At 44.9% G+C, this 24,782-nt stretch overlaps 5 protein-coding genes, 1 long non-coding RNA gene and 2 other non-coding genes across 9 annotated transcripts; 2 read left to right on the top strand and 6 right to left on the bottom strand.

Annotated features, from left to right (window-relative positions):
• Nucleotides 1–1,003: 1,003 nt before the first annotated feature.
• On the bottom strand, nt 1,004–1,528 carry LOC108116735. The gene has a single exon (XM_017228753.1). The coding sequence runs from the start codon at nt 1,471–1,473 to the stop codon at nt 1,144–1,146; it is 330 nt and encodes a 109-aa protein (XP_017084242.1). The 5' UTR covers nt 1,474–1,528; the 3' UTR covers nt 1,004–1,143.
• On the top strand, nt 1,512–2,597 carry LOC108116734. The gene has a single exon (XM_017228752.2). The coding sequence runs from the start codon at nt 1,612–1,614 to the stop codon at nt 2,167–2,169; it is 558 nt and encodes a 185-aa protein (XP_017084241.1). The 5' UTR covers nt 1,512–1,611; the 3' UTR covers nt 2,170–2,597.
• A 2,589-nt stretch (nt 2,598–5,186) lies between these two features.
• LOC108116736 lies at nt 5,187–6,074 on the bottom strand. Its single transcript, XR_001772860.2, has 2 exons — nt 5,620–6,074; nt 5,187–5,564 (listed from the first exon to the last, which is right to left on the bottom strand). It is a non-coding gene; the product is annotated as an uncharacterized LOC108116736 (long non-coding RNA).
• A 316-nt stretch (nt 6,075–6,390) lies between these two features.
• On the bottom strand, nt 6,391–7,761 carry LOC121530021. Its single transcript, XM_041818356.1, has one exon. It carries the CDS (start codon nt 7,759–7,761, stop codon nt 6,391–6,393), a length of 1,371 nt encoding a protein of 456 aa, XP_041674290.1.
• A 1,205-nt stretch (nt 7,762–8,966) lies between these two features.
• On the bottom strand, nt 8,967–11,575 carry LOC121530020. Its single transcript, XM_041818355.1, has 3 exons — nt 11,233–11,575; nt 10,900–11,085; nt 8,967–10,810 (listed from the first exon to the last, which is right to left on the bottom strand). Exons 1-3 carry the CDS (start codon nt 11,573–11,575, stop codon nt 8,967–8,969), a joined length of 2,373 nt encoding a protein of 790 aa, XP_041674289.1.
• Nucleotides 11,576–14,654: 3,079 nt separating this feature from the next.
• Nucleotides 14,655–14,737, top strand: Trnal-cag. The gene has a single exon. It is a non-coding gene; the product is annotated as a tRNA-Leu (tRNA).
• A 3,248-nt stretch (nt 14,738–17,985) lies between these two features.
• Trnae-cuc lies at nt 17,986–18,057 on the bottom strand. Its single transcript has one exon. It is a non-coding gene; the product is annotated as a tRNA-Glu (tRNA).
• Nucleotides 18,058–23,178: 5,121 nt separating this feature from the next.
• LOC108116737 lies at nt 23,179–24,762 on the bottom strand. Of its 2 annotated transcripts, none has more exons than XM_017228755.2 (2): nt 23,555–24,762; nt 23,179–23,492 (listed from the first exon to the last, which is right to left on the bottom strand). In XM_017228755.2, the coding sequence occupies exon 1, from the start codon at nt 24,546–24,548 to the stop codon at nt 23,661–23,663; it is 888 nt and encodes a 295-aa protein (XP_017084244.1). In that variant the 5' UTR covers nt 24,549–24,762; the 3' UTR covers nt 23,179–23,492; nt 23,555–23,660. The 2 variants fall into 2 exon arrangements, with proteins under 2 accessions (XP_017084244.1, XP_017084243.1); XM_017228754.2 differs by having other exon boundaries at nt 23,564–24,762.
• Between the last annotated feature and the right edge of the window lie 20 nt (nt 24,763–24,782).

Here is a 24,782-nt window from a genome sequence, read left to right as displayed (position 1 = left end):
GAATGAGAGCATGTCAGAGAGAGGGGGAAAGCAACAATAAGCGTCGGCAAAAAGTTCGCAAAAAAGCAACTGCTGTATCTACATCTGAGCACACAGATGCATCTCGCCCGACTATATTTGCGTGTCGCGCGACTCACATGAGTCCCCGCTGCCGACGCACGCGTCGCTGCGACTGCGGCCTTGCGTCGCGTGCCGTTGCAGCTGAGGTTTTGTTGCCCCATTTTGAGTGCCCCGCGGAGGGTTAATCCCGGCCATGAGTGGGTTCGAAGAACGCTAAGGGGAAAAGGAAGAGGACGGAGTTGCGTCTGCCCCCCAGGGGAATCAGTTTAACCCTCCTCCTGCGCAGATCCACCACCCTCAGCTGACCGTCTGGCGTTGTGGTTACTTTTGTCGGCAGCTCGTGAAAGTGTTACGATTTGGAAACTGGTCGAACTTAGAAGTGGGTAAATCAGTCGCAGTCACAGGGGTCGGGAGTGGAGGCAGAGCATCGACGTGCCAAAATATATATCCGGAATTTAGAGTCACCGGGACACCTGAGTTAATCAACTGCAGTCGAACGTCCTCACTTCCTGTCAACAAACAAATCATATTGGGCCTTAAGAGGAATAGTAAACTTCGTTTGAAAACGTTCTGAGATCTACAAAATTAATTCCACCAATGAGGTGATGACAAGAACTAGCAAGTGATATAGTTAACCAAGACATTTTCCTTTTTATTCTCAATTTGATGATGGTACTTTAGGAAGACCTCCCAGGACTTTTTTAATCAAATATATTTTCGGTCTATTTTCCACATAATTTGATGGCACAATTGATGGTTAGCTGGACCTATGATACTTCGACCGCATTTCGCGCAGCTGGCTATATTACTCAATGGAAACATATGCCAAGTCCTATATATAAACTATCCTATATATATATATATATCTATCGGCGGCGTTGCCTTAATCAGACTCCGTTTTTGTTGCGCCTGAGATGCTATCAGCAGTACTAAACAAAAGTGCTTACGTATAAATATTTACTGAAAACAAAATGATAAAGCCAATTGAATCGCAGCAGATCAACAATAGTCGTCAGCCTTGACCTCAGGAGTTACTCTGCTTAATTTCAGAATTTGGAAAAAGAACCACAAGAAGATGGTCACCTAACTTTCCGAGTCATCCATCTTCCTGGAGCTCTTCTCACCTGCGATTTTCTTGTCGACATCATCCACCAGCTCGATGATGTGCTGCTGGAGCTTTATAATACCCTGGATTTTCAAATTGGTCTGCTGAAGAGCGAGGCGTTGGGGCTGACTGAGATCGGTGAAGCTGTCGACTTCGGTTAGACCGGAGGACTTCCTCCCTCGACAGACGAGGAAACTGGGCTTTCCGCAAAGGCTTAGACCAGCATCCTGAGAATCCTTCCCTGCTATCTGTTGAACGCTCTGCTGACAAGCACTAAGCGAGTGTCCGGAATATTTTGATTTAAGCATTGTGATCTGCTCCAATTTTTCAACGCAATTGAGGCAGCACTATTTGAAAAAGACAGTTAACTGACATCTCGGGGCACTGAAAGGTTGAATTTTACAGAAAAACACAACACTCTCTTACATTCAACCATTTGTATAGCTATGAGAGCTTCTTTTCTGATCAGTCGCCGGCAACCGTGGATGGGGCAGCTGCTGGTCATGGCCAGGAACAAGGCGCTAACCCTCCTTCTGAAGCTGTATAGACGAACCCCCATCTTCAGACCACGGCATCTGCCGACAAGGAATCGAACTCAGGACAGTGGCCCTGCTAGCGGAGATCATATCACATCATATCGCTTAGCCGAAGATACTGTACTCGGCGGGTGCGGGCGGCTGGAGGTGTTAGATGACCTCGATGAAAATCTTTTAGACTGGCATAGTATTCGCACACAGGGTAACTATGAGCTAGCTCTAATGGTGGGCGGCCAATGGGAAGTAGAATCCGAGGAGGACGAATACGGCGACTACTATGACTGTGATGGATGCGTGCAGTACGTGGAGTGGGAGGGGGAGGATGATCGAGAGGGGGATCGCATTGAGGAGGATCTCGGACAGAGGAGGGCTGCCGGGGCTGGAGATGCTAACGCCACGTCGAAGAGCCTTCAGCTTGATTCCGGACTGCGTGTGACTCCCACAAAGCAAGGCAACTTCGCCATCTAAGACGTGAAGCGTGGCAACGCCGCAGAGCCAACAATAGATACTCTTGTTTGGCGCCAATACGAACGACAACAATGTAAAACACTAGAGCACTTCGCCGAGAGGGCACGTCAAGTGCAGAGAGTATCCGAGCCCGAATCAAACAAAGAGCGGTGGCAGCAGGGGCGGTCTTAGAGTGTGCACAAAAACATTTGCTGGTTGCTTAGTTTTTTTTGCCGGTGCAAAAAGTCGGCTGAGAGCGAACACCGAAAGCTTCCATTCTCCCTCCAATTTTTTTTCGGATTCACATTCACATTCGCAATTACATTCGCATCCAGATTCCGATTCTGATGTCGACAACCCTCCCCCTGACACTCCGGTACCTCACCAGCGTCATCACCGTCGCAGGTCATACACGGCGTATACACAATCCAAAAATAAAAAGCAATCTTCAAATAGTTGTTGCTCCGGCAACTGGCATTTGTTGTTTTCCCCTAGGTACACCTCTCCCACGGGCTGACATCGGGACAATGGGAGAGCGCCCTGCTAAATCATTGTGTTTTTGTTTGCCTTCAAAGGGAACTGGCCAAGAAGTTGCCACGGCGAAGCTCTCTGTTTTTGTGGCCATATCTGCTGATAAGGCGCCCTTTTCCCTCTGATATGCGCGAATCTTATCGCGAGCGAAAAGAGCAGTGCGAGTTCTGTTCGCCTTTTTGCCAAAGTAGTTAACTTAAATATTAGGTCACACAAAAAGCCGGTTTCTGTTGTATTCGGCTGTTGTTGTTGTTATCGCTGTTATCTTGTGTGGAGCTTGCATATGTGGGTGAGTTTTGTTCGTGTGTGAGCTGGCAAGCCGGTTTTGGCCGTTGTTGGTTTTTGCGACTTTGTCGACTTTGGCTATGTAAATTTTAGCCGGTCCGCTCCCTCGAACCATATGCTCCGAGAGCCAACAGAAAGAGCAGAAAAAGAAATAGAACGCAATAAAGATGAATTTGGCTGTGGGGTTTCCCTCGCGGCCTTTATTTAAATTAGCATTAGCAAACTTATGAACAATATTTATATATCTTCTAGTGCATTGGGAACTACTTTGTTTAGCTTTTCTTCAGACAATTATACCGAAAGGAAGGAGATGTGCTTATAAAGTTTTAAGTTCAAACCATACTGTCGTATACTTCATAATACTCCAAATACTTTTATTCACTTTCAACGATTTTTAAATCGGTGACTTTTGTTTTATTTTAGTTGCCGTAGAAAATTTAAAGAAATTGAGTTTATGTAAAGCTTTCTTTCAACGAGGAGGAAGCTTTTCAACGCATTGGCCACTATATTTCTACAACATTTAGATAAAGAATGGAAGAGTTCACAAGAACTTAGAATTTTCAACAAAAATGTTGATTGTGGGACCGTAAATACGTAAGTGTTTTTTAATATTAAAGAAGATTTTTATAAGAAGAATATTTTTTAAAACGTTTTTCGTTAATTTACTGGCTTCTGTCTATTTATTTAACCAATTTACCGTAACTAAAGTTCTTAAAGACTCTATTGAAGTTATCAATATTTTTGGTAAGCAAAATAAGCAAAACATACATTTTAGAGACCGCAAATATTGTATAAAGACTTTGACTACTTCATAAAATAAATAAATTTAATAGAACGCAGAGGCAGACTCCTGCACAAACACATATTATCGCATGTGTGGGCATATAGTCAGGCGATTACCGTTTTTGTGATTTTCAGTGAAAAGGCTTTTAATATGATGGGAAAACATAAAGAAGTTGACCAGGGCCCAAAAAGCCCTCGCGGGGACTCCATACGGACATGAAACGCCGCGGAATAAATGCCAGAGCCCATCAACAACCAGCGACACCCTCTGGATCCCCCGGTTTCGGGCAGTAGCTCGCCCTCGTTCAGGATATGCAGATAACTGTAAATAACCGATTATATGCACATATATTTCCGCACCTATGTACCGCACACATTTTTATGTATGCAAGTATATCACGGCACATATGTACAGGGCAGAGTTTAAGCCTGTTGTCGTTGTTGTTGCTTAATTTACAGCCTTATGTCACTTTTTGGTGCATTACACTTTTTCATTATCGCGCAGCAGCACCCAAAAACAGAGAGAGAGCGAAAGGAAGAGCCGGCCACTGGCGCCTTCTCGCTCTCTCCATGCGGAGGTGGTTATGGCCATCTCGCTTAGCCCGAGTCCGAGGAAAAGTGAAAGAGGAGCAGAGCACACATCAAAGGGAAATGAGTTTTCATTTAGTCTCACACAAAAGCGGAAATGAATCGAAATAAATAAATAAATTGCACCTGTCCCAGCCCACCGAGTTTTCTGCGTCCCATACCCCGCCCACACCCGTGCGCATTACATATGATCCCCCGCCAACCACTTTTTTCCGTATCCACGAGTAGAGGCAACTTTGCGCATGCGCAGAGAGAGATTTCGGAAGAATGCAACGGACATCGGCTGTCTCACTCTGGCACGCCGTGCATTCAACCCGGCAAACGCACCTGAGCAGCCACCCTCCTCCCACTGTCACCCAAAGTCCGCCCACTGCTCACTCCTTTCGTTCCCGTTCTCGCGTTGCATTCCTTCTCGACGTTACGTCCTTTTATGCTTTTTGCAGTAGAAAGCTAAACGAAGCGCTTTTCTTGTTTGTTTTTCCCGGCGACAAGCCCCTCGTTCTATCCACAAGCCCTCCATTTTGTTGTGCTTTGGCCTTATCAAAGTTTGGCGCTCTCCGGCGCGCTTTCTAGTTGCCAACCCCCTCATACCCCATCGTGCCATTCGCTTCGGGTGTCGTTTTGTATTTTGTTTAGGTTTTTGTTGTTTTGCCATTTGGCCGTTTTTACTTTGACTTTCATTCAAGAACAGTCTTCGTCGCGTCGGGAGTCGCCTCTTCGCGACACAGAAACGATGCCCGATGCCACAGCTAGAAAATAGATCACAAAAGGGTTAACAAAACCTCGTCGAGGTCGGGGAACACTGGCGAGCACGCACACACTTCTAATGAAAATTAAAGCGAAGCGTAGACTTTGCAGGTATTTAAAGTTTATTTCAATAGGGCTTGTCGATGTTTAGATGCCACGAACACATTGTTTTAGATCATAACCAAGTTAGTTAGTGGCTATAACCATTTGGTAAACCTTACATTAAGATTGCAAATAGTTCTTAAATGATACACTATAAGCAGCTCTAAAATAGGCTAGTTTAGAATAGTTCACGTTTGAAAATAATTATTCATTTTATTAAAACGTCCTTCCTAAATAGTTTAAGGATAGTATAAGGCACTTGACGCCGACCGAAAGAGATCCCCTGGGAGTTGCCTTTAACGTTGCTTAGCCAACACCGAAACAAGAAAGCCAGTCTTGTAGCGTAGAACAATAGCATAAACAAACGACGATGTTTTATTCTGTATGAAATACATATATCCGATTTAACCTATTTTCACAATCAGTTTTACATACCGCAGTCTCGCCTCCCAGTCTCTTTGATCTCTCCAATCGGAATAAATCTGAGCGGGAGATTCTGGCTTACAATTCACCATTTCGTGTGACCGCATTTAGCTTTACAATATAATCTCTCTAACGATTTACAACATCGATAACAAATACTGAAATACTTGGCGCTACATTTAAATTTACTAAACCTTGAGCGATATGTTAATCCGTTCCACGACATCCCCACCCCGGTGAAGCAACTGCATTCACCACATCCAGGATAGCCAATCTGGAGATGGGACGCATGATTAACTTAGCTTGATCGCCATTGGTAGTGCGTACCGCCGCTCGTCGTGGTACTCCATCCGCTCCTGGGTACACTTCCTCCACGACGCCTTTCCTCCATTCTCGACGAGGGATGGCCGGATCACAGATGTACACGAGATTCCCTGGGCGCATAGGCTCGACATGCTCGCACCATTTCTCCCTGCGGAACAAGCGTCGGTAGATACTCATGTACCCAACGTTTCCAAAATCTGTCTCTCATCATCCGTGCGATACGCCACTGCTTCCTAGTAGCGCACTTGACAGGCTGCTCTCCGCGATCTCCAGGAAGGTCCGGAACATTAGCCACTCCTCTTAGCAAATCGTTGGGCGTTAGCGGTGCCTCCTGATCCACAGTGACTGGAAGGTGGGTAAGCGGACGAGAATTAACAATATTCTCCGCCTCAATAAGAAAGCTCTCCAAGACGTGTTCCTTAGGAGCCACCTCCTTCACAGTATGCGCGAGCACCTTCTTCACACATTGGACCATCCTTTCCCAGATGCCGCCGGCAGCTGGGTTCGCGGACAGTTAAAGATCCATTCGATTCCTTTGGATGACAGCTCATCCTGGATCTTTTCTGGTTCGAAGACTTCATCGAACTTTCTGGCCTCACGATCTGCTCCAATAAAGTTCTTTCCATTGTCGCTCCTCAATCTGACCACCGGTCCACGGCGGCACATAAAATTCCTCATAGCGATGATGCAGGAATCTGTTGACAAATCGTGGGCTATCTCCAGGTGGACAGCCCTGGTGGTTAGGCAAGTAAAGAGTGCGACCCACCTCTTCTCAGTGCGACGTCCAATCGTCACAAACAGCGGACCAAAGTAGTCCAAGCCAGTATACTTGAATGGCCATCCATTCGGCTCCAGCCGGTCCTCTGGCAACGGACCCATCAATGGCGGAATTGGTCGTACTCTCCGGAGTTTGCATAAGTTACAGGTTGCCATAACACTCCGTAAAACCCTCCTTAAATTGGTTATCCAGAACCTGGTCCGGATCTCGCTTATGGTCGCGTCTAGATTCTGGTGCTTCATCTTCCTGTGGTAGTGACGAACTATCATCTCTGCCAGTGCGTGTTTGTGCGACAGTATGATCGGGCGCCGTGCGTTGAATGGGACGCATTCGGCGGCATCAATCCGTCCACGCGCTCGTATGATTCCATCGTGGTCGACGTAAGGGGATAGTCCTCGTAACTGACTGCCTTTCGCCACTGCCTTTCCTTGAACTTCATCTGCGAACGTATCAGCCTGGGCGCGCTGGATCAGTTTCCGTTCTGCCTCCGCGCACTCAGTAGCTGTAATACCGTAGGCCTCACTCTCGTCACTCAATCCACGGCACCGTCGTATGAACCTGAGGATCCACGCTGTGGTCCTGACCAATCGATTATAATTCGAAAATCTCTGCAAAAATATAAACTCGTTGGCAATTACCAGTGTAAACTCACACGGCATCTCTTCTTCTGCGGAGTGTGGACTGTCGCGATCACTTGGAGATGGCTTGGGCCACTGTTCTTCCGACTCCCGCAGAAATGATGGCCCGCTCATCCACCTTGCCCCTTGGCTGAGGTCCACATGGCGCTGTGGCCTCGTCGCGTCATCTGCCACGTTTTCGGCAGACGGTATCCACCTCCATTGAGACACCTCCGTTGACTCTAAGATCTCCGCCACCCGGTTTCCAACGAACTGCTTATACCGCCGGTGGGTGCTGCTTATCCAGTGCAGCACGGTCTTAGAGTCAGTCCATAGCACGCATCTGCTGATCGATACGTCGTGCTCTCGTCTTACGGTGTCCATCAGCCTGGTTCCTAATACAGCTGCTTGGAGCTCCAGGCGCGGGATCGTCATCGTCTTCATCGGGGCGCATTTCGTTTTGGAACACACGAAATAGGACCGCACATCATCGTTGTCATAAGTCGCCCTCAGAATGCAACTGCTGCGAACGCCGATTGGCTGGAGTCCACAAACACATGTAGCTGCAGTTCACGTACGCATCCCGTGCCAAAGTAGTAGCGTGGACAGCGGAAATCTCTCACGTAATCCATTTCCAGCCTCCAGCTCTCAAACGCTTTGGCTAACTCATCCGGCAACGGCTCGTCCCACTGAACTCCTCTCCGCCAAATCTCACGCATCAATAGTTTGGCGGTTACCATGAAGCAGCTCAAGAATCCTATCGGGTCAAATGTTGACATAACCAGACTTAGGAATTCTCTCTTGGTGGGTGCGTTCTCCCGGTCATCACGCTGCTGGGAACCCTGTGGTACTTACGCTGAATTTAAAGTCATCCGTCGCTGGGTGCCAGTACATGCCTAATATTTTCTCCTCCGCTTCATTCCATTCAACGTTCTTATTGGATCCTAGTGGGTTCAAAGCCTTGACCACACTTTCCGAACTTGATGAGAAGCGGCACAAATCGAAACCGGCCTCAGCATGAATTTTCCTTACTCGTTCTGATACAGCGATAGCTTCTTTCTCGTCCGAGAAACTATCCACGTAGTCATCTACATAGTGATACTCATTGATGGCCTGAACCGCGCGAGGATCTGCTTGGGCGTATCTTGAAGCGTTTATGGTCTTCACATGATGCGCTGAGCACGGCGAACAAGCGGCTCCGAACGTCATCACAACCATTTCGAACAGATCTGGATCTCGCCGGTCATCTCCATTCCTCCACAGGAATCTCTGGGCGCATCTATCCTGGGGGCTGTATCAGCACCTGATGAAACATCTCCTTTATGTCTGCGCAGACCCCGACTGCTCCTTCCCGGAAATGGAAGAGCACGGCTGGCAGGGACTTGAACTGTTGTGGGCCTTTGAGTAGAACTGAGTTCAAAGATGTATTGCCCACTTTGGCTGCGGCATCGAAGACTAGACGGATCTTTCCGGGCTTGTTTGGGTTCTCGACCCCGAAGTGCGGCAGGTACCAGACCTTGTCCCGGTTATCGGCTGCCACTTCCTGCTGCTCCAGGCGTCGTGCGTAACCCTTGTTGACGTAGTCCTCCATGATCGACTTGTAGGCCCGTGCAAAGCTGTCATCCCGTCTCATCTTCCTTTCAATGCCGACAAGTCTTTTTGAGTGCCATGTTATAGCTGTCAGGCAGGCTCACTTTATCATCTTTCCACAGCAATCCAGTTTGGTATCGTTCGCCCACTCGCCTAGTCGTCTCGTTCAGGATTCCCAAAGCCCGTGCGTCGCCACTAGCTGCGACTGGTGGCGCCGGCTTCACTCCGAAATTCTCTATTTCGAAATAGTCGCTGACCATCTTCTCGAGATGATCATACTGTGGGACGGCTAGGAGGCACGATCTTTGCATTGGTGAACTCATCTGACTTCTTACAGGACCAAAAACCACCCATCCTAGCTTGGTGGCGGCTGCATAGGGTCCTCCTGCTCCGAAGCTCCTGTTTTGCATAGGTATTCCTAGGTGCGCATGGTCTAGTCCGATTAAAATCCTCGGGACCGCATTACGATACGGTTTCATCGGCAGGCGTGCAGAAGCCTTCGCCGCTTTGACATCTTCCCGACGCAGACTTTGCATCGGAAGATTGAGGTTAGAGACCGCATACACATTTTTCAAAGCATGGCGTTTCGGTCTGCCCGCTTCACTAATCTGGAGGCTGACCATCTTTGTGTTCTCTTTCGCTGACTTGCCACCGAACCATTGAATGTTGAGCTGCCGACTCTCGCCTTTTAGGTTTAGGCTTCGAGTGAGCTCCTCGTCGATCAGGGTCACGGACGAACCTTCGTCGAACAGCGCGTAGGTATCCAGCTGCGTATCCTCCCCGTACAGCGTCACGGGCAAAATACGGAATAGTAAGTGTCCTCCATCCGGATCGACGCAACTTAGGTTCCGATGTGGCAATCCATGCCCGTCACTTGGCTGACGGCCTTCGTCCCGCTTGCGCCATGCATCCTGCGTCTGTGCAGATGCCGTAAGTGGACTTCTCTGGGCCAGATCATCTGGCTGATGTACTTGCTTGTCCACCTTCCTCCTGTCAGCGCCCGCATGTACCATGCGACCGCGATCGCTCCTTTCATTTGGCCATGGTCGACCGTGGGGTTGCGATGGCCGTGTGGGGTTGCCCACCCCGTCATGCAGGAGGTAGTGATGCCCCATCTGGCATCCGTAGACGTTGCACTTGCTGTTTCTCTTGCAGAACCTGGACATGTGACCGCTCTCCAGGCACGAGAAACAAATCCGATGCTTTCTTACATACTCCATACGGGCAGTCGGAGTAGCGTAGTTGAAATCCTTACAGTCCTTGATAGTGTGTTGCCCCTCGCAAATTGGGCAACTCCTGGGATGATCTTCAAATAGATCCTGATCCTTCTGACTGGTGCTGGCGTGCAATACCCTACGCTTAGGATCCTTGCTGTTGCTGCTCGTAATAGTGCACACTAATTTAGCGAGTTCGTTTAGCCATTCGCTCAAGTGCGCGACAGTTGGGTAGCACCCTATTACGGCGGCGTGCCTGGCCCAATCCAACCTTTTGCTCAGTGGTAGCTTGGCGATCAGCTCTTCCATCAATGTAGGATTTCCTAGGTGCTGCTCCCCGTTCGGGCTTGACTGTAAAAACGCTGCGAGATTGCTGACCCGTGTTGCAAACGGCACGATCTTTATTATATTGTGTTCTTGGATCGGCTGCACCTCTCGCACGCTTTCCAGTTGGCTACGTATCAGTTGCTCCGGGCGTCCATATCGGAAACGTAGCTGATCCATTACAGCCTGAACGTTATTCGGGTGTATAAGCAGCGACTTGACAGATGCTCGCGCTTCACCCTTCAGGGCTTTCACTAGCCTCTGGTTGTTCTCCAACGCAGTACAATTATACGCCGCCGTCGTCTCCGTGAACGCGCATTGGAATATTGGCCATTCCTCAGGCTGACCTTCGAACTCTGGAAGATCAGGCAGTCTGCGCGGCGTCCATCCAATTAACGTGCTCGGCGAAGCTATTCCGTATGAACCAGTTGATTGCGGGGGGTACCATCAGGTTGCGAAGAGGTTCCCGCGTAGCTTGCATGTAGCTTAGTGCTGGCTGCACAGTAGCCGTCACGCAGCATGGTGTGGAATAGCTTAACGTTGTACTGTTTGTACTGAGTGTGACTTGTTGCCCTATTGCCAGATTTCCACTCGATTGTGGCGGCAGGTTTCCACTCAATAATGGCGGCAACTGTTCATGTAAAAATGGCGTCACTGACTCAGCCAAATTCGGTGCCAGATTTCCACTCAACAATGGCGGCAGATTTCCACTCAAGTTCTGCCCTGGCGTTCCGCTCAAACATGGCGGCGCATTCGCCGCACCGCTCGCTCCCTATACCGCTTGATCCGTTTCTAACGGGATCCCTCGCGGCTGCATCTTGCCCTTCACCTGACCTCGCCTTTTGAAGCTCCCTTTCCAAGGTAGCGATCCTCTCCATCAGCGCCGCAAACTTGGCGGTTGTGGTGTCCGTATCCTGGCCTGATCTATCAGGCTTTGGAGCACCACTTGGGATTAATCCCGGTTGCTTTGGAGTCCGTGGCCGCTGCAGCTCACCGCCCGATAAGCCCGGCACATTCTTCGGAGTGCCGGCTGATGTGGTCGCGGTGGTCGTAGTTGCAGTTGCGGGAGCTCCCGTCTGTCCAATTCGGGGGCTCCGCCGGGGTGAATGTGAAGTCGGCATTGCACGATAAAGGAGTGCGAATAAAAGAAATGACGCCGACCGAAAGAGATCCCCTGGGAGTTGCCTTTAACGTTGCTTAGCCAACACCGAAACAAGAAAGCCAGTCTTGTAGCGTAGAACAATAGCATAAACAAACGACGATGTTTTATTCTGTATGAAATACATATATCCGATTTAACCTATTTTCACAATCAGTTTTACATACCGCAGTCTCGCCTCCCAGTCTCTTTGATCTCTCCAATCGGAATAAATCTGAGCGGGAGATTCTGGCTTACAATTCACCATTTCGTGTGACCGCATTTAGCTTTACAATATAATCTCTCTAACGATTTACAACATCGATAACAAATACTGAAATACTTGGCGCTACATTTAAATTTACTAAACCTTGAGCGATATGTTAATCCGTTCCACGACAGCACTTAAGATTCTTTCGTTTAAAGCACTTCCTACCATGGCTTTTATCTTCTGTAGAGCATGTTTAGTATTCCAAAAATAAAAACAGACGGCAAACACAACTCTTTAAGTTGTCCCGACTCTTGGTATAATTCGCAATCATATTACTTTTTGTCGAAAAAAGCGAACCAATTTTTGTTTGTTTCGAACGCGAGAGCGGAGTTTTCTAAACTAATTTTGTTAATCAGATGCATCGGCCAGCGCAGCTAACTAGCGGCAAAAACAAAACCGCAAACACCAGCCGCAACAACAACAACGTCGACGCCAGCGTAATAGAGAAATAGGGAGGCGGTGAGCGGTGGGTGTTGCCGGGGCACTCTCTGCGGTTTAGTGCTGCAATAGGGGTAGTATTTGCATAATTTACATCAAAACACAACACACCCCACGTTTGGCCAGTGGGCCGTTGATGATGGTTATTGCCTTTTTGGGGCTGGTTACATGATGCGCTTAGGCTTAGACTAGACACACATACTGGCGCGCAGGCACTAACACACTCACTCATGTTAGGGGGACTTTCCCTTTTGACAGAAAATCAGGAGAATTTTCCAACACAGAATCAAGTGGCGAGCCAAAGTTGTAAAGTTGTACTAAATCAGGCAAAATAAAACTTATGCGACTAAACCGAAAATTTTGAATGTGTGTTGCTGTTGACAAAGCATTTTCGAAACTGATTTTGCCCCGACACGACGCACTGCCACATTTGTCGCTGCCCCAGCAACAAAACTGCATTCAGAAAAAACTCATTATGAGAGTTGTTCACGTTCACTGTCGACGCAGTCAGCGCCACGCCACCAAAGTGGGTCGGGGCTGGGTTTTGGGTCTGGGTTTGGTTTTGCGTTTGGGCCACGCACGTCAATAATTAGCAGCCCTATTAATACGAATTCCGTCCACAGTCTGTCCGTCCACCTATCTGTCCAACCACCCACAACAACGCACTACTATTGCAGCCACCCAGTGGGTGTCGATTGAGTTTTGTGCATTTCCCTCCTTTTCGTTTTAATTTATTCGATTATTTTGATGTTTGCGCATCGTCATCAACATAATCAGCAACAGCAGCCTGCGTCGACTGCGGCTACAGTCACCGCAGCAGCAGCAGTGCATTAAAGCATCCCATGCCAATGCCCATCTCCAGCCCCAAAGTAGCCCATTGTGTCGTGGACTTCGGGATGCGGATCTCCTACTGCGTCTCTGCCTGCCGTTATTGGCTGCCATGTTTTTTAATTCTTTTTTAGGTGCGTTTGCTCACAAAAAGTGCATTCATTATTTTTTTACTCGGCGCCAATCATTCACAGTTTGCGTCCGGAGCAGAACTTAATTCAGAGATTCCAACGACCTCTACGGTTTGATCCCTGTTGCGATCTGAATTTTGATCAGTTATATATATGTAAGTATGCCAAGCGAAGATCTACAAAATATGATCAATATATATTCTCTTTTGTAATTTAGAATCAAAGAACAATATTTTTTAGTTCTTTATGTTTGTATTAATTGTGTGCTTAATTACAAAAAAAAACATCAAAACTTAATGTGTCTTCAAGCTCCAAGGGTTTTCTTTGAGGTATGTTGCTGTCGGATTGTTATTGTAGGGGATATGTCACTGCATGTCCCCCAGTCTGTCATAAAAAAGAAATTATAATACAATTTATTATTCATTTTTTCTCTCTTTTCCGCTGCATTCATTCAGACCCGCTGACCAACCAAAATAAAACCCCCCGCCTCCCAAGAGGGCGGGCCATTCGCAAAAGCCCATCAGCAGCAACGCATTATTTTCGCGATCGTTGTTTTTGCTGTGTTCAACACTTTTATGTCCATTTTTTGGCATTTTATTCGATTTTATTGTAATTTTGCGTAACTCAAACCAGATACCGCCCAATCCATAGCCTTCCGATATGCCACTCGAATATATGGCTGAAAGTATGCTGCAGCTGTGTTTGTGCGTCGACTATGTACTCGGGTCGAAATGGGAAATTAGTGGTAAGCTCATATACGGGATCCTAGCAAGAAACAAAGAAGGGATCTGCACCCCCACTCGATGGCCATAAATTCACACGTATCCTACTATCTGGCAGTACATAAATCGCCAGTACTTATGTATTGGGCTACGTGTCTACGCAATAATTAAATGTTGCTGGGAGAGAATTATAATATTTGGGTGGGTGGTATTTCAGTTTTGCCATTCCCAGCTACTTTTGTCACAATATACAATACACAATGTATAATTCACTTTTCATCCAATCATTGTCAATACAATAAATGAGTAAATAACCTTAATTATATTTGCAATGCACAGATCTCGTGGTCCCGCTTATAAGCTAATTGCAAATAGATATTGGCTGATTGGCTGCACTCGAGCATCGTTCATCGCTTCTGACTAGAATCAATTGTACGTTTAAGGCCATTATGCAAAAAGTTCAGTAACGGTGGTTAACTATAATACGCGACACAACAATCTGACTTTAATGGGCATTAAAAGTTTCTTAAAAACATATTTATCTATTTATGTTCTGTTATTCGACCAAATTAATAGGATCTCTTGTTTTAATTTCGCTGAAAGAGAAGAGTTTTACAAAGACGGAATGGTCCTGTCGCTGATTATGCCTATTGAAACACTCGTTAGACATGTGTCAGGATGGCCGAGTGGTCTAAGGCGCTGCGTTCAGGTCGCAGTCTACTCTGTAGGCGTGGGTTCGAATCCCACTTCTGACAATGACTTTTTGGCTCTCCTTTTTTTATTTTCGGCGCACAGCCTTGCTACTCCGGTCAAAATAACGCAACAAAAATAAATTTTACATGGGAAAATGGCATGCATCACAGTGTACATACTCGCCGTTATTTGCTGCTCTTTATGTACACGCATTGTTGCCATTCACAGCAAAAAAAGCCCACAGACCAAATTGATTTTTATACAGCATTTCCAAATGTTTTTATTTAACAAACGACTTGCAACCCTTAAAAAATCCCCTGCGAGTTTTACATATGCGCATTTCGAGTCTTCCTTTTTTAATGATGCGAATTCGATGTACGAAATTTTCATTAATACTCCATGCGACCTCCCCCTCATTGTGTGCGAGTGTGACAGAGACATCCAAAGGGGTGGCGGACCAGGGGCAGAACGGGTCCTGGCTGTAGGCTTAAAGTGCGTCATGTACAGGTCAGGGCAGCGCCAAAATGGGAGGAACGGCCATGGACATGGTGGAGCATATGCAGGGCCTTGTACTATGTACATGGGTACATGCATTCAGCTACATATGTAGTATATAAAATCCAGTGTTTATGCAATGCGGTTTACGGCTACCAGCAGACCCAGAGCCAGACCTGCACCCTGGGCTGGACCAGACCAGATCTTTGTTTGTCGTTTCAATCCTTTTTCAAAAATAATTGAATGTTATATTCAATTAATTGTTCGTTAGTCGCCAGCACCTATTGCCATCCCATCGCTGCAGCTGGAGCATGGCGTCGAAACAAATTGGCTGCAATCGCACTGCCGCTCGATGAACAGTGCCTGATAGCTAATGGATAATGCGACCCCTTAATTGGATTATCGACGAGTGAATAACCCACCAAATTTACTGTCCTTCTGTCTGGTTGAATTTCAGTTAAGAAACATCTCATGCTTAATATGAGTTGAGCAAGGAGGTACATATGTCCAGAAATGTTTTTTGAACCGCACAAATATCCTTTAGTTGCAGTATAGATGTATTTACAAGCCCTAAGCTAACTAACTCACTTACATGTTAGCAACCCTTGAAATAATTATAATATTGCAACAACATACTTTTTCTAAAAAACATTTTAATTTTTTATGTAGAAAGTGGGTTTTAGATACTTGTCTGAATTTATTTTTAAACTAAAAAATTGACCATTTATTTCAACGCTAATTTTCCGCAAAAGTGGATGACTATATCCTACAGCTATATTAATTAATATTCTCGAAAAAGATTTATTTCTGGAACCCTACAATATAATTTTTTATAACTATAGAACGACTAACGCGGTATAAACATTAATTTTCCCCCACTAGTATGAAATGCACCTGTTTAACATATTTATAGAAAATTTATGTTATGTTATGCAGTAGTTTTATTGTTAAAATGTCTTTAAAATATATATAAATATACCAATTAAAAGGATAAATTGCGTTTAAGCTTATTAATTTTGATTTTAATTTCACTATTGATATTTCTAAAGCCACAAAAAGGATCAATATTAAAAAGTATTTAATGTTAAAACAAATACTTGGGTTATGCCCTTAATCCCCGAAAATATACCCGTTACTTGTAGAGAGTTGCATTCATTCGTTAAAAAGTATGTAACTGTTGAAAACGTTTAGAGAAGTAGGCTTAGCGATGTCGGTCCGTCTGTTTATATAAAAACGCAGAGATCTTGGGAAATATAATCGAAGTAAAAATGGCCACGCTCACTGTTAACCATTTGGATCGACCTCCGAGTTTAATTTTCCAGATAATCTCTTTTTCTACAAATACTGTAACATCTTTGATTGCCGTTTGCGATCAAATTCCCTGACTTGGTCCGTTAAAAGTGTCTCAGCCTCACATGCATTTATGCGAACCTGACTAGGGCGTACTACGTACTTCAGCAGGCTGCATTTAAGCAGAAAAAGCAAACAATACGGGGAAAACAGTAAAGTGCATTTTAAATTTTGTTGCTATCGATTTTTGCGGAGAGAAAGAGGCAGCACAAGTGCAATATACATGGCTAGAGTGAGATGAATAGCGGGCATCTCCATGTTGGCCTGCACAAAAAACCACATTTCCAGTATTCGTGGTACATATATGGACTAAAAACATAAAAAATGCAAAGGTGCATGGACGTAAAATCAACAACATCGGCCCACTCCATGGCTCTTTGCCTGCCGAAACATGCGACTGCAACAAACCGAGTCTTGATCCTGGGCCAGAGCATCAGTCTTGGATGCACCCAAAAGGGTTGGGCCAGAAAGCGATCCTGTTGATGATGGGGCATATGGTTCCCGGAGAAGTAGACTCCTCTTATACAATCCCTAAAAAGGACTCGAGAAAACATCTAATGAAGTTGGAAGCCTCTTGTCAGCTTCACCCAACCATCCACCCAACAACCCACTCTCACTGCAAGCCGATGTGATGGCTTTGGGGTGGCTGGTTCGATGTGTTGTCAGCAATTCAACCGCATACAGACGATTGCCAATTTGCGATGCGAGTCCTCTGGACATGAATGCAGCATGCACACATCCTGCGTGCACAGTCAGGTGCAATATCCGCAACAAGAGAATTGTGCATTTTTAAATAATATTGCATGCCCCCGTTGGCCACGTCCCCCTCGATTAAAATTGCAAATGAATGGCCATTTCGGTGCTGAAGCTTGCGGTCGGTCCTCAAAGGGTGGTCTTGTCGGAGCGCTGAGGCCTAATGGGGAAATAGACATAGCTCTGTCGACGTGGCATCCGAAAACTTTTCTCCAGGATCACAATTTACATTGATTAATGAATGTACTTCGAGTGAATTTCAGGGCGGGGATGCTGCAGTGCATCTAAAGCAATCAATGGTAGCGGCGAACCTGTCAGCGACCCCACACCCCAACTTGTGCTCATATCATTGGGATTTCCATTGCCGCTGGCCATTGTGAGTTGATGATGAACCTCATTCGGGAAATCATCCATCAGATGACAGAAACCATCAGATGGGAGAAGCACCCAGACTGGCAGCCAGACTTTTGGACTGACGAAACGTCAAGCGGCAGATGAATATGGAAACTTGAATAATAGATTAAAGTTTAAACGGACATTGATGCATGTACATATGTATGATATATGAATCAAAATAATAGCCTGCGGTGGGCGGGAAGCAGACGAAAACTTAATTACACAGCAGCAATGAGAAAGCGACCACCGCTGAGACGTTCTGCTGACACTCTTAAAAATATATTTGATTAATTTAAAAAAAATGTTCATATCATCCTTCCCATACCGGGAATTGAACCCGGGCCTCCCGGGTGAGAGCCGGGTATCCTAACCACTAGACAATATGGGATAGACAAGCAAACTCGACCAAACTAGCAATCTAGAGCATCGCTTGAGCTAAAAATAGAAACAGCCACAGGGCGCTTAAAGGGCACTGTAGAACTTGTACTCAGGTGATTCTAAATCTATTTTTTAACTAATTAAACAAACCACAACAAACAAAGAATAACAACACACTGAAGCATAGAAGGCTGCAAAAGCGGTAATTTCGGGCCAGTGGACTTGAACGTTTCAACAATAAATTTTTAGGCCCCTCCTGCACCACTTGCGATGCAAATTTCAACGGAACACAAGAAATGATGGCTGGTGAAAAGGGAGAGGAATTGGGTGCTGACATGGGGGTTGGATTGGCCTGGCGTACAGATCGGGGAGCAGGGGCTGACTGTTGTGGAGGACCGGGGCTGTGTATGCCACTCGACGTATTGAAGTATATTAATTAAAAACATTTTCATTTATTAGAAGAACAGTCAATGTCCAGGGAAAGGAAAGTCAGGCATGAGGTATCTGTATAGTGACTCTGTATCTTTTGTCTGTGCTATAATTAATAAAACAAGAAGGATTGGTATAAGTCTCTTACCAAAAAAAGACGAGTTTGGTAGCAGCTGTAAATGAGATGTCTAATTTTTAAACAGCATTTTCATGTAATATCGAGCTCTAAGCAATAATACTCAACCGACAGTGACTTTGATGCTCATGTAACCTTAATTTCAAAATATATTGTTAATTATGTTCCGATTTCAATAACATGTAGTAGAATAGAATATTAACCACATTTTTCTTCGCTAAAAGAGGACTGACCGGCATGCGCAGCGAAGGCACCATTCATTCTGCATGCTTAGTTCCAATTTTTCAGCTCTTTTTGATCCTGATCAGAAGATATAGCTTTTCAACTTTTCAAATATACCCAATTGATACAAAATGGAAGGATTTGTCAAAAAGCTTAAAAGGAAAGAAAGAAAATTCAAACTTTTTTTAAGTCCGTACAAATCTGAAGAATGCAAAAAAGATAGAATAGTAAAAACAATCAGAAAGTAAAAGTCTAAAGATTTTTTTAAGCTCGGAAACTAGTTTGCGTATAGGCCGAGTTTTATGAGTTGTAAGCCTCCGACTAAAGTTTTAATATCCTTTGATAAATAATATAAAGAAAGCCTGGCATTTGCATATGTCATTCAGAATTTTTTTTTAGGCGACAGCAATTGGTTCCATATCAGCGATTATCCTGCAGAACGGTTGAAAATCACCAATTTCTATCCAATCGAGTGCCATTGGAATCTGCCTACAAACCAAGCGTGCGATACTGCTTCCTACAAATTGGCCAATGCATGCCGTGCCCATGATCGTACGTAGTATGGGTGTAGGACCATAACATAAATTTAAATGATAATGGCGAAAACATACATGACCAGTTACTTTGTTGCTAATTACGGTATAGGACGACTTTACTCTAATTGAAATACAACACGTAGCGCACTCGACTTCTCAGTCCGCAGACCAGGCAGAATTTTCAGACTTTCCCGCTGAAGGCTGTGTACTGGAGACAGCTTTTGGGCTGTCTTCTGGCAGGTGAACTTGTTTCTCTTTTGGCGCTGCGCTAACCAGACACCATTTATCATTACGACCCGAACTGGGAAAACTAGATTTCTCTGTCGGCAACTGACCGAGTGGAGACCACAGCCACAACTTCCAAAGCTAACTCGAGGGGAGTCACTAAGCGAAGAGAGGCCAGAGAGTTTTGCGAAAATTAATTTTAATTACCCAGCAAAGTTGTCGCCGAAAACCCCTCTAGTGGCTGTCTTGTCAATTCTTCATAGACAGCTGATCAATAACAATTTTTCTGGCATTTCCGTTTCTAATTAAGCTCTGAGCTGTGGGCAGTGATCGTGCTAATGAAATCTTCCATTCCTTATAAAATATATAAAATCTCTAAAGTCTAGTTCCAGCTCATATTAAGAAGAAACGCTATAGTCGAGTGCCGCGACTATAAGATACCCCATACTGTTGTATACAATTTAAAAATATTAATTTTGCTAGTAGAAATTCACAAAGCGCCACCTTTTGTCAGAACAAGCATGTTGAGTAACTGATAGTGACGTCACTGCCCATGTGAGGCCTTATAACATACATTTCCTAATACACAGCATATTATGTTTCGATTTGAAAAATCTTTTGTAAATCGATATATATTGACAAAAAATGTTATGCAAAGTCAAGCGAAGATTTTCATAATAACATTATGGACGCCACAGTGTTCCGCAGTTTGTGGGCATTAGAGTTGGAGTGGTAGGATTCTGAAATAAACTTGCGCTTCGTTGGGACATCAAGAATCTTCATGCTTAATCTCAAATTTGTGTCTACTCTATGGCTTAATGGCTTAATCGACTAGGCTATTGATTCTGATCAAGAATATATATACTTTATAGGGTCGGAAACGCTTCCTTCACCTGTTACATACTTTTTAACGAATCTACTCAACGAGTAACGGGTATAAGAATCTTAGTTAGTTTCCCGATTTTCATGAGTTATATTATTAAATAAATATTAAAATAATTTTTTTTTTTATATCATATTCTAATAACTTTATAAATACTGTTTGAAAGGTCTAGAGGTATAGAAAAATAACAAATATTTCTACTGAGAAATTAGACAGACAGACGCACAAGCCAATTGGAATCATCTTGGGATCCTAATAAAGATTTTAACTTAATTAATTAACTTAATTAACAGGTATTTAAAAATATAATTTACAACAATTTTTTAAATCCCTACGATTTATTTCTACTACATGTAAGCAATTGTTATGAAAATAAGACCCACCCTTTTTCCTTTTTTTAAAATATTTATTCTTACAGAACATGACTGTCATTGACCTTGATCTTGAATATATTTATAATTAGGTAAATAACTATTTCAAAGTAGGCTGGATAAACATCGTCAGATCAGACGATCAATACACATCAATCTTTCTCTTTTTCAAAATATAAGACTAAATCAACATGAATTTGCGACAATCAAATAAGATCAGCAAAGAAGCATTCCCTACGCTACACCCTTCCAATGAAAAAGGCGCTGGGATCAGCATTGAGTCGACTACTAAAAACCTAATAATGGTCAGGAATCGCCTCAATGCGATCGCTGAGCACTTTCAGAAATTGGACAGAATAGTGCTGCGACTTAGCATGTCGAAGATTTTGGAACACACGTCTAGCAAAGTCGCCCGAAGTCATCCTCTTTAGGTACCGCATACTCTCCAGAACCAAGGGACAGCAAAATTCAATTTCTTCAAATACTTACCTTGTGGAGTCTCTCTCACAAAGGCTTTGTTCAAATTAGATGTATTATTTGATGGGAAAAAATAAAATTATTGAAGTACAAAATCGAAATCATCAGAAACGCCCAAACAAGGATGCATGTGTTGGTATAAACTAAAGCTCTTATATCTGCGCATTATAGCTCATCCTTGATATCTAAGAAATCGTGTATTTAAATTGCAAAACCGTCTTTGATTAGTTGAGTTATGTACTAGGCACATTTTTTTAAGCCACTTTATAAATTGATTCCACGGAACCCAGAATCCAGAAGCATTTTGGAACCTTAATGATATAAAATTATTAATTTCTAACCTTCGACTGTTCTCTCCAGACATGTTTAAAACTAGTTAAATGAAGATTCTATATGCGACTACTACCATGCTTATAGAAATGTTGACTAAATTAATGTACTATTAAAGGTAAACCAGAAAGTAACTTTATAGTAAGTAGCTAGTGGATTCTCGACTTTCAAGCTCTCCAAAATCCTTGGCCAAGATCATTAATCTTGCTTTCTTGTTGCTCTTCCTCTATTTTGATCTTACTTTGCCAATTTCGCTCTCTTTCTGCGTTTATCTCCTCCTCCAGCACCCACAACAGCCAAAGGTGACCAATAGCAGCGCGCACATTGCAATAGCTTTTTAACGGATTTCACTTTTTAGCCATGTCCCCTTATTGTAATTGCGAGTTTGCACTCAGTTCCTTTAACATATTTCCAGTGAAGAGCCGTGAGAGCATTGTTGATAATACAACGACCTCGAACTTCGGCCGCTGCTTATCTTGGCGATGGTAGTTATTGGAAGTTGGTAGTTACAACTTTGGCTGGCAAACAAATGGTCAACTTCGATAACGGCATGTCTTGTCTGGTGTCAAACTCACAGATGCATTTCTCACCAGAAAACTTTAAAGAAAGTTTTCTAGGGTCCAAGAGCAAATGCAGTACTCTGATGTTAACTGCAGTGACGAACGAACTCCAATATCATTTTTTGCCTAATGTAAGAGGAATATCGCATGCGATTTTTTCCATCATGAAGTACAACGAAAATCAATAAATATTTTTTTACCAGCGCACTTTCAGAGAGCAAGAGGAAAAAGAGAGTGATGAAAAAAGTGCTGCACTCAACCCTCCAAAATACTGCAACCGTATTTGTGTGCACTGTATTGGGAGCATTCCGCTCTCACTAACACTACATAAGTGTGCATACCTGGAGGTGGAAAGGAGGAAAGTGAGCTCCCCACAGAGAGGCTCTCTTGTTCCAACGGCGAAGGCGACAGCGCTGCAACTGCGACGCCTGCTCTCGAAGTCTAAATTTCAAGTTCGTCTCCCGGCAATCCCTGCAATCTATCCTGGCAGTGGGTTTTCGTCGCGGTTAGCTTCGATTTCCACACCGCTCCCTGCATTTTCCACACCACTCGCACGTCGAGGAAACGGCGGAGAACAAAAACGAAGCAATAAATACGAAAGACTGCACAACAAAGGGACGTTCCTCTACCTGTTCCCGCTTCCCGTGCCCATGCCCGGATCCTTGTTCTGGTTGAAAACGAAACCGGATTTCTTTTTGGTCGATTTCTGCCCACTCCTGCACTTTGTTTTGCTGCCCTTTTTAGAAGTTCTGCGCTCTGAGTTGTCTCGTGCTGCGAGCTGGCTCACTGCCTTTTTTCGCATTTTGCATTCGACTGAGCTTTCGGAATGCAGTTTTATTTTATTTTGCCTCCCTTTCCAGGCGCTTCTTGCTTTCTTTGCTTGTTTATGTTTATTTTCGTTCTTGTACTTCTTAGCCTGATTCACAGTTTCCGTGCAATGTTTTGCATATTTGCGTAGTGGACAGGTTTTACTTTTATTTATTATTTGTTTTGTTTGTTTTATTTTTAACTTTTCGCGACTTGCCAGCCAAAAAGAGAACTAAGAAATCTTTTGTTTTGGTTTTGAAACGAAACTGGTTTTCTGAGTCAGTTGGTTGCTTGGCCACATCCACATAGTGGGGCGCTTTAAGAATTGGCTCCTCTTAGCGCAACTTTATGTCGAATAAAAAGAAGCATTTTGAAGATCACATATTGATGCCCCTGGACTTTCAGAAATTTTGATTATTTTGCCCAGGAAAGATTACGACGTAGTACTCCAATATGAGTATGACAGATTCTGCAAATAAGGACATAAACATTGAAATCGGATGATCATATGGATTATCGAGACTCTCGTACCTCTCTTACCTGTAACATAGTATCTTTGGGTAATTAAGAGATTAATTCATTTTATTGCCTATCTCTATCTTCAACCTTCCACAAAACTGAACCGGCTACCTGAAGCTTAGATCAATAAATGCTTCTCTGCGGGATCGTGATATCGGTTATGCGAATCGATAGGCATGCGGGCCATGTCCACGTTATAAAGCCGAAACTCGACATTTCGGCGCCGCAAATTAAGAGTGACCACAACGCAATAGAGGAGCATCTGCAGATGCTTGGCCAGTAGTAAATAGGAGGCGCCCATGTCGTCTGGAAAGAGTGGTTGGCCCCACGCGGAACAGTCGAACAGAAAGTAGCCACCATCACGGCTAGAGGAGCGCCCGAAGGAGAAGCGCCGCTCCTGACACTCTAGCACGCCGTATTGGTACCGCGTAAAGAAGTAGTTGAGGCCCTCCAGCAGACTCATGGCGGTACTGGCTGGAGCACTGTAAACATGTCCGAAAGCCACCAGCTCCATTTGCACCAGGAACCGAAGGTCCTGAAACTGGCACTCATGGCACATATCGTCCACACCCAGTTGGTGGTCCCAACGCTGGCTCTGCTCCACGCTGGCGCGATAATACCGGTCACCGTTGACCACGATCGCGTCAAGGATCTTCCCGCTCCACTCGCCAAGACGCCGGAATGAGCTGGCCACACAGCATGCCACCACGCAGCATCCCAGCGTCTGACGCCCTCGGACAGACCCGTCGAACCAAGGTGCCTTCGGATGCAGACCGCCCCACAGGGACCACAGCCGGCCTTCCACCTCCACGTCGAAGTTCCGGCACAGAGTTGCGTTGCATTGCCTCTGGTCGCCCTCCGCGTTGCGACTCAGCCGACGGCTCCAGATGGGCAGACAGTTGTACGGCGTCAGCCAGGTCATTGACTCGCTCCGCGCAGACAGCGGAGCGGTCTGCCTCAACTGCCTTAAAATGCAGCCGGTACTGACACACTTCTTTCTGTACATTCTCTAGCTGCAGCCTGTTCTCCTCCGGCAGAATGTAGAACTTCGGTGATGGAGTACTCTCTGGGACCAGGATGTCGTGCACGAAGTTGAGGCTTTGTTTGGGCCACATTACGGTAGCGTGGTGGTCAGTCTGGAGCGGAGTACATTCCGCTAGGGTAAAGAGTTAAACATTTACCAATTTTGGAGGAGTGGTCTGATCAAAACTATGACACTGTTTCTCAAATCAGGGCCTAC

Source organism: Drosophila eugracilis, unplaced genomic scaffold, assembly GCF_018153835.1.
Source record: "Drosophila eugracilis isolate 14026-0451.02 unplaced genomic scaffold, ASM1815383v1 contig_2154, whole genome shotgun sequence".
In the NCBI taxonomy this organism is placed as follows: domain Eukaryota; kingdom Metazoa; phylum Arthropoda; class Insecta; order Diptera; family Drosophilidae; genus Drosophila; species Drosophila eugracilis.
The sequence above is the reverse complement of the archived record's forward strand: the minus strand, read 5'-3'. Positions and strand labels throughout refer to the sequence as shown.

Coding starts and splice junctions, on each gene's coding strand:
- LOC108116737 (XM_017228755.2), bottom strand. CDS start 24,548: ATGTACAGAAAGAAGTGTGTCAGTACCGGCTGCATTTTAAGGCAGTTG.
- LOC121530021 (XM_041818356.1), bottom strand. CDS start 7,761: ATGACGATCCCGCGCCTGGAGCTCCAAGCAGCTGTATTAGGAACCAGG.
- LOC108116734 (XM_017228752.2), top strand. CDS start 1,612: ATGAGAGCTTCTTTTCTGATCAGTCGCCGGCAACCGTGGATGGGGCAG.
- LOC108116735 (XM_017228753.1), bottom strand. CDS start 1,473: ATGCTTAAATCAAAATATTCCGGACACTCGCTTAGTGCTTGTCAGCAG.
- LOC121530020 (XM_041818355.1), bottom strand. CDS start 11,575: ATGCCGACTTCACATTCACCCCGGCGGAGCCCCCGAATTGGACAGACG. Junction 11,086..11,232: donor CGTTAGAAACGGATCAAGCG/GTATAGGGAGCG, acceptor TTACATGAACAG/TTGCCGCCATTATTGAGTGG. Junction 10,811..10,899: donor AACCTCTTCGCAACCTGATG/GTACCCCCCGCA, acceptor CTGATCTTCCAG/AGTTCGAAGGTCAGCCTGAG.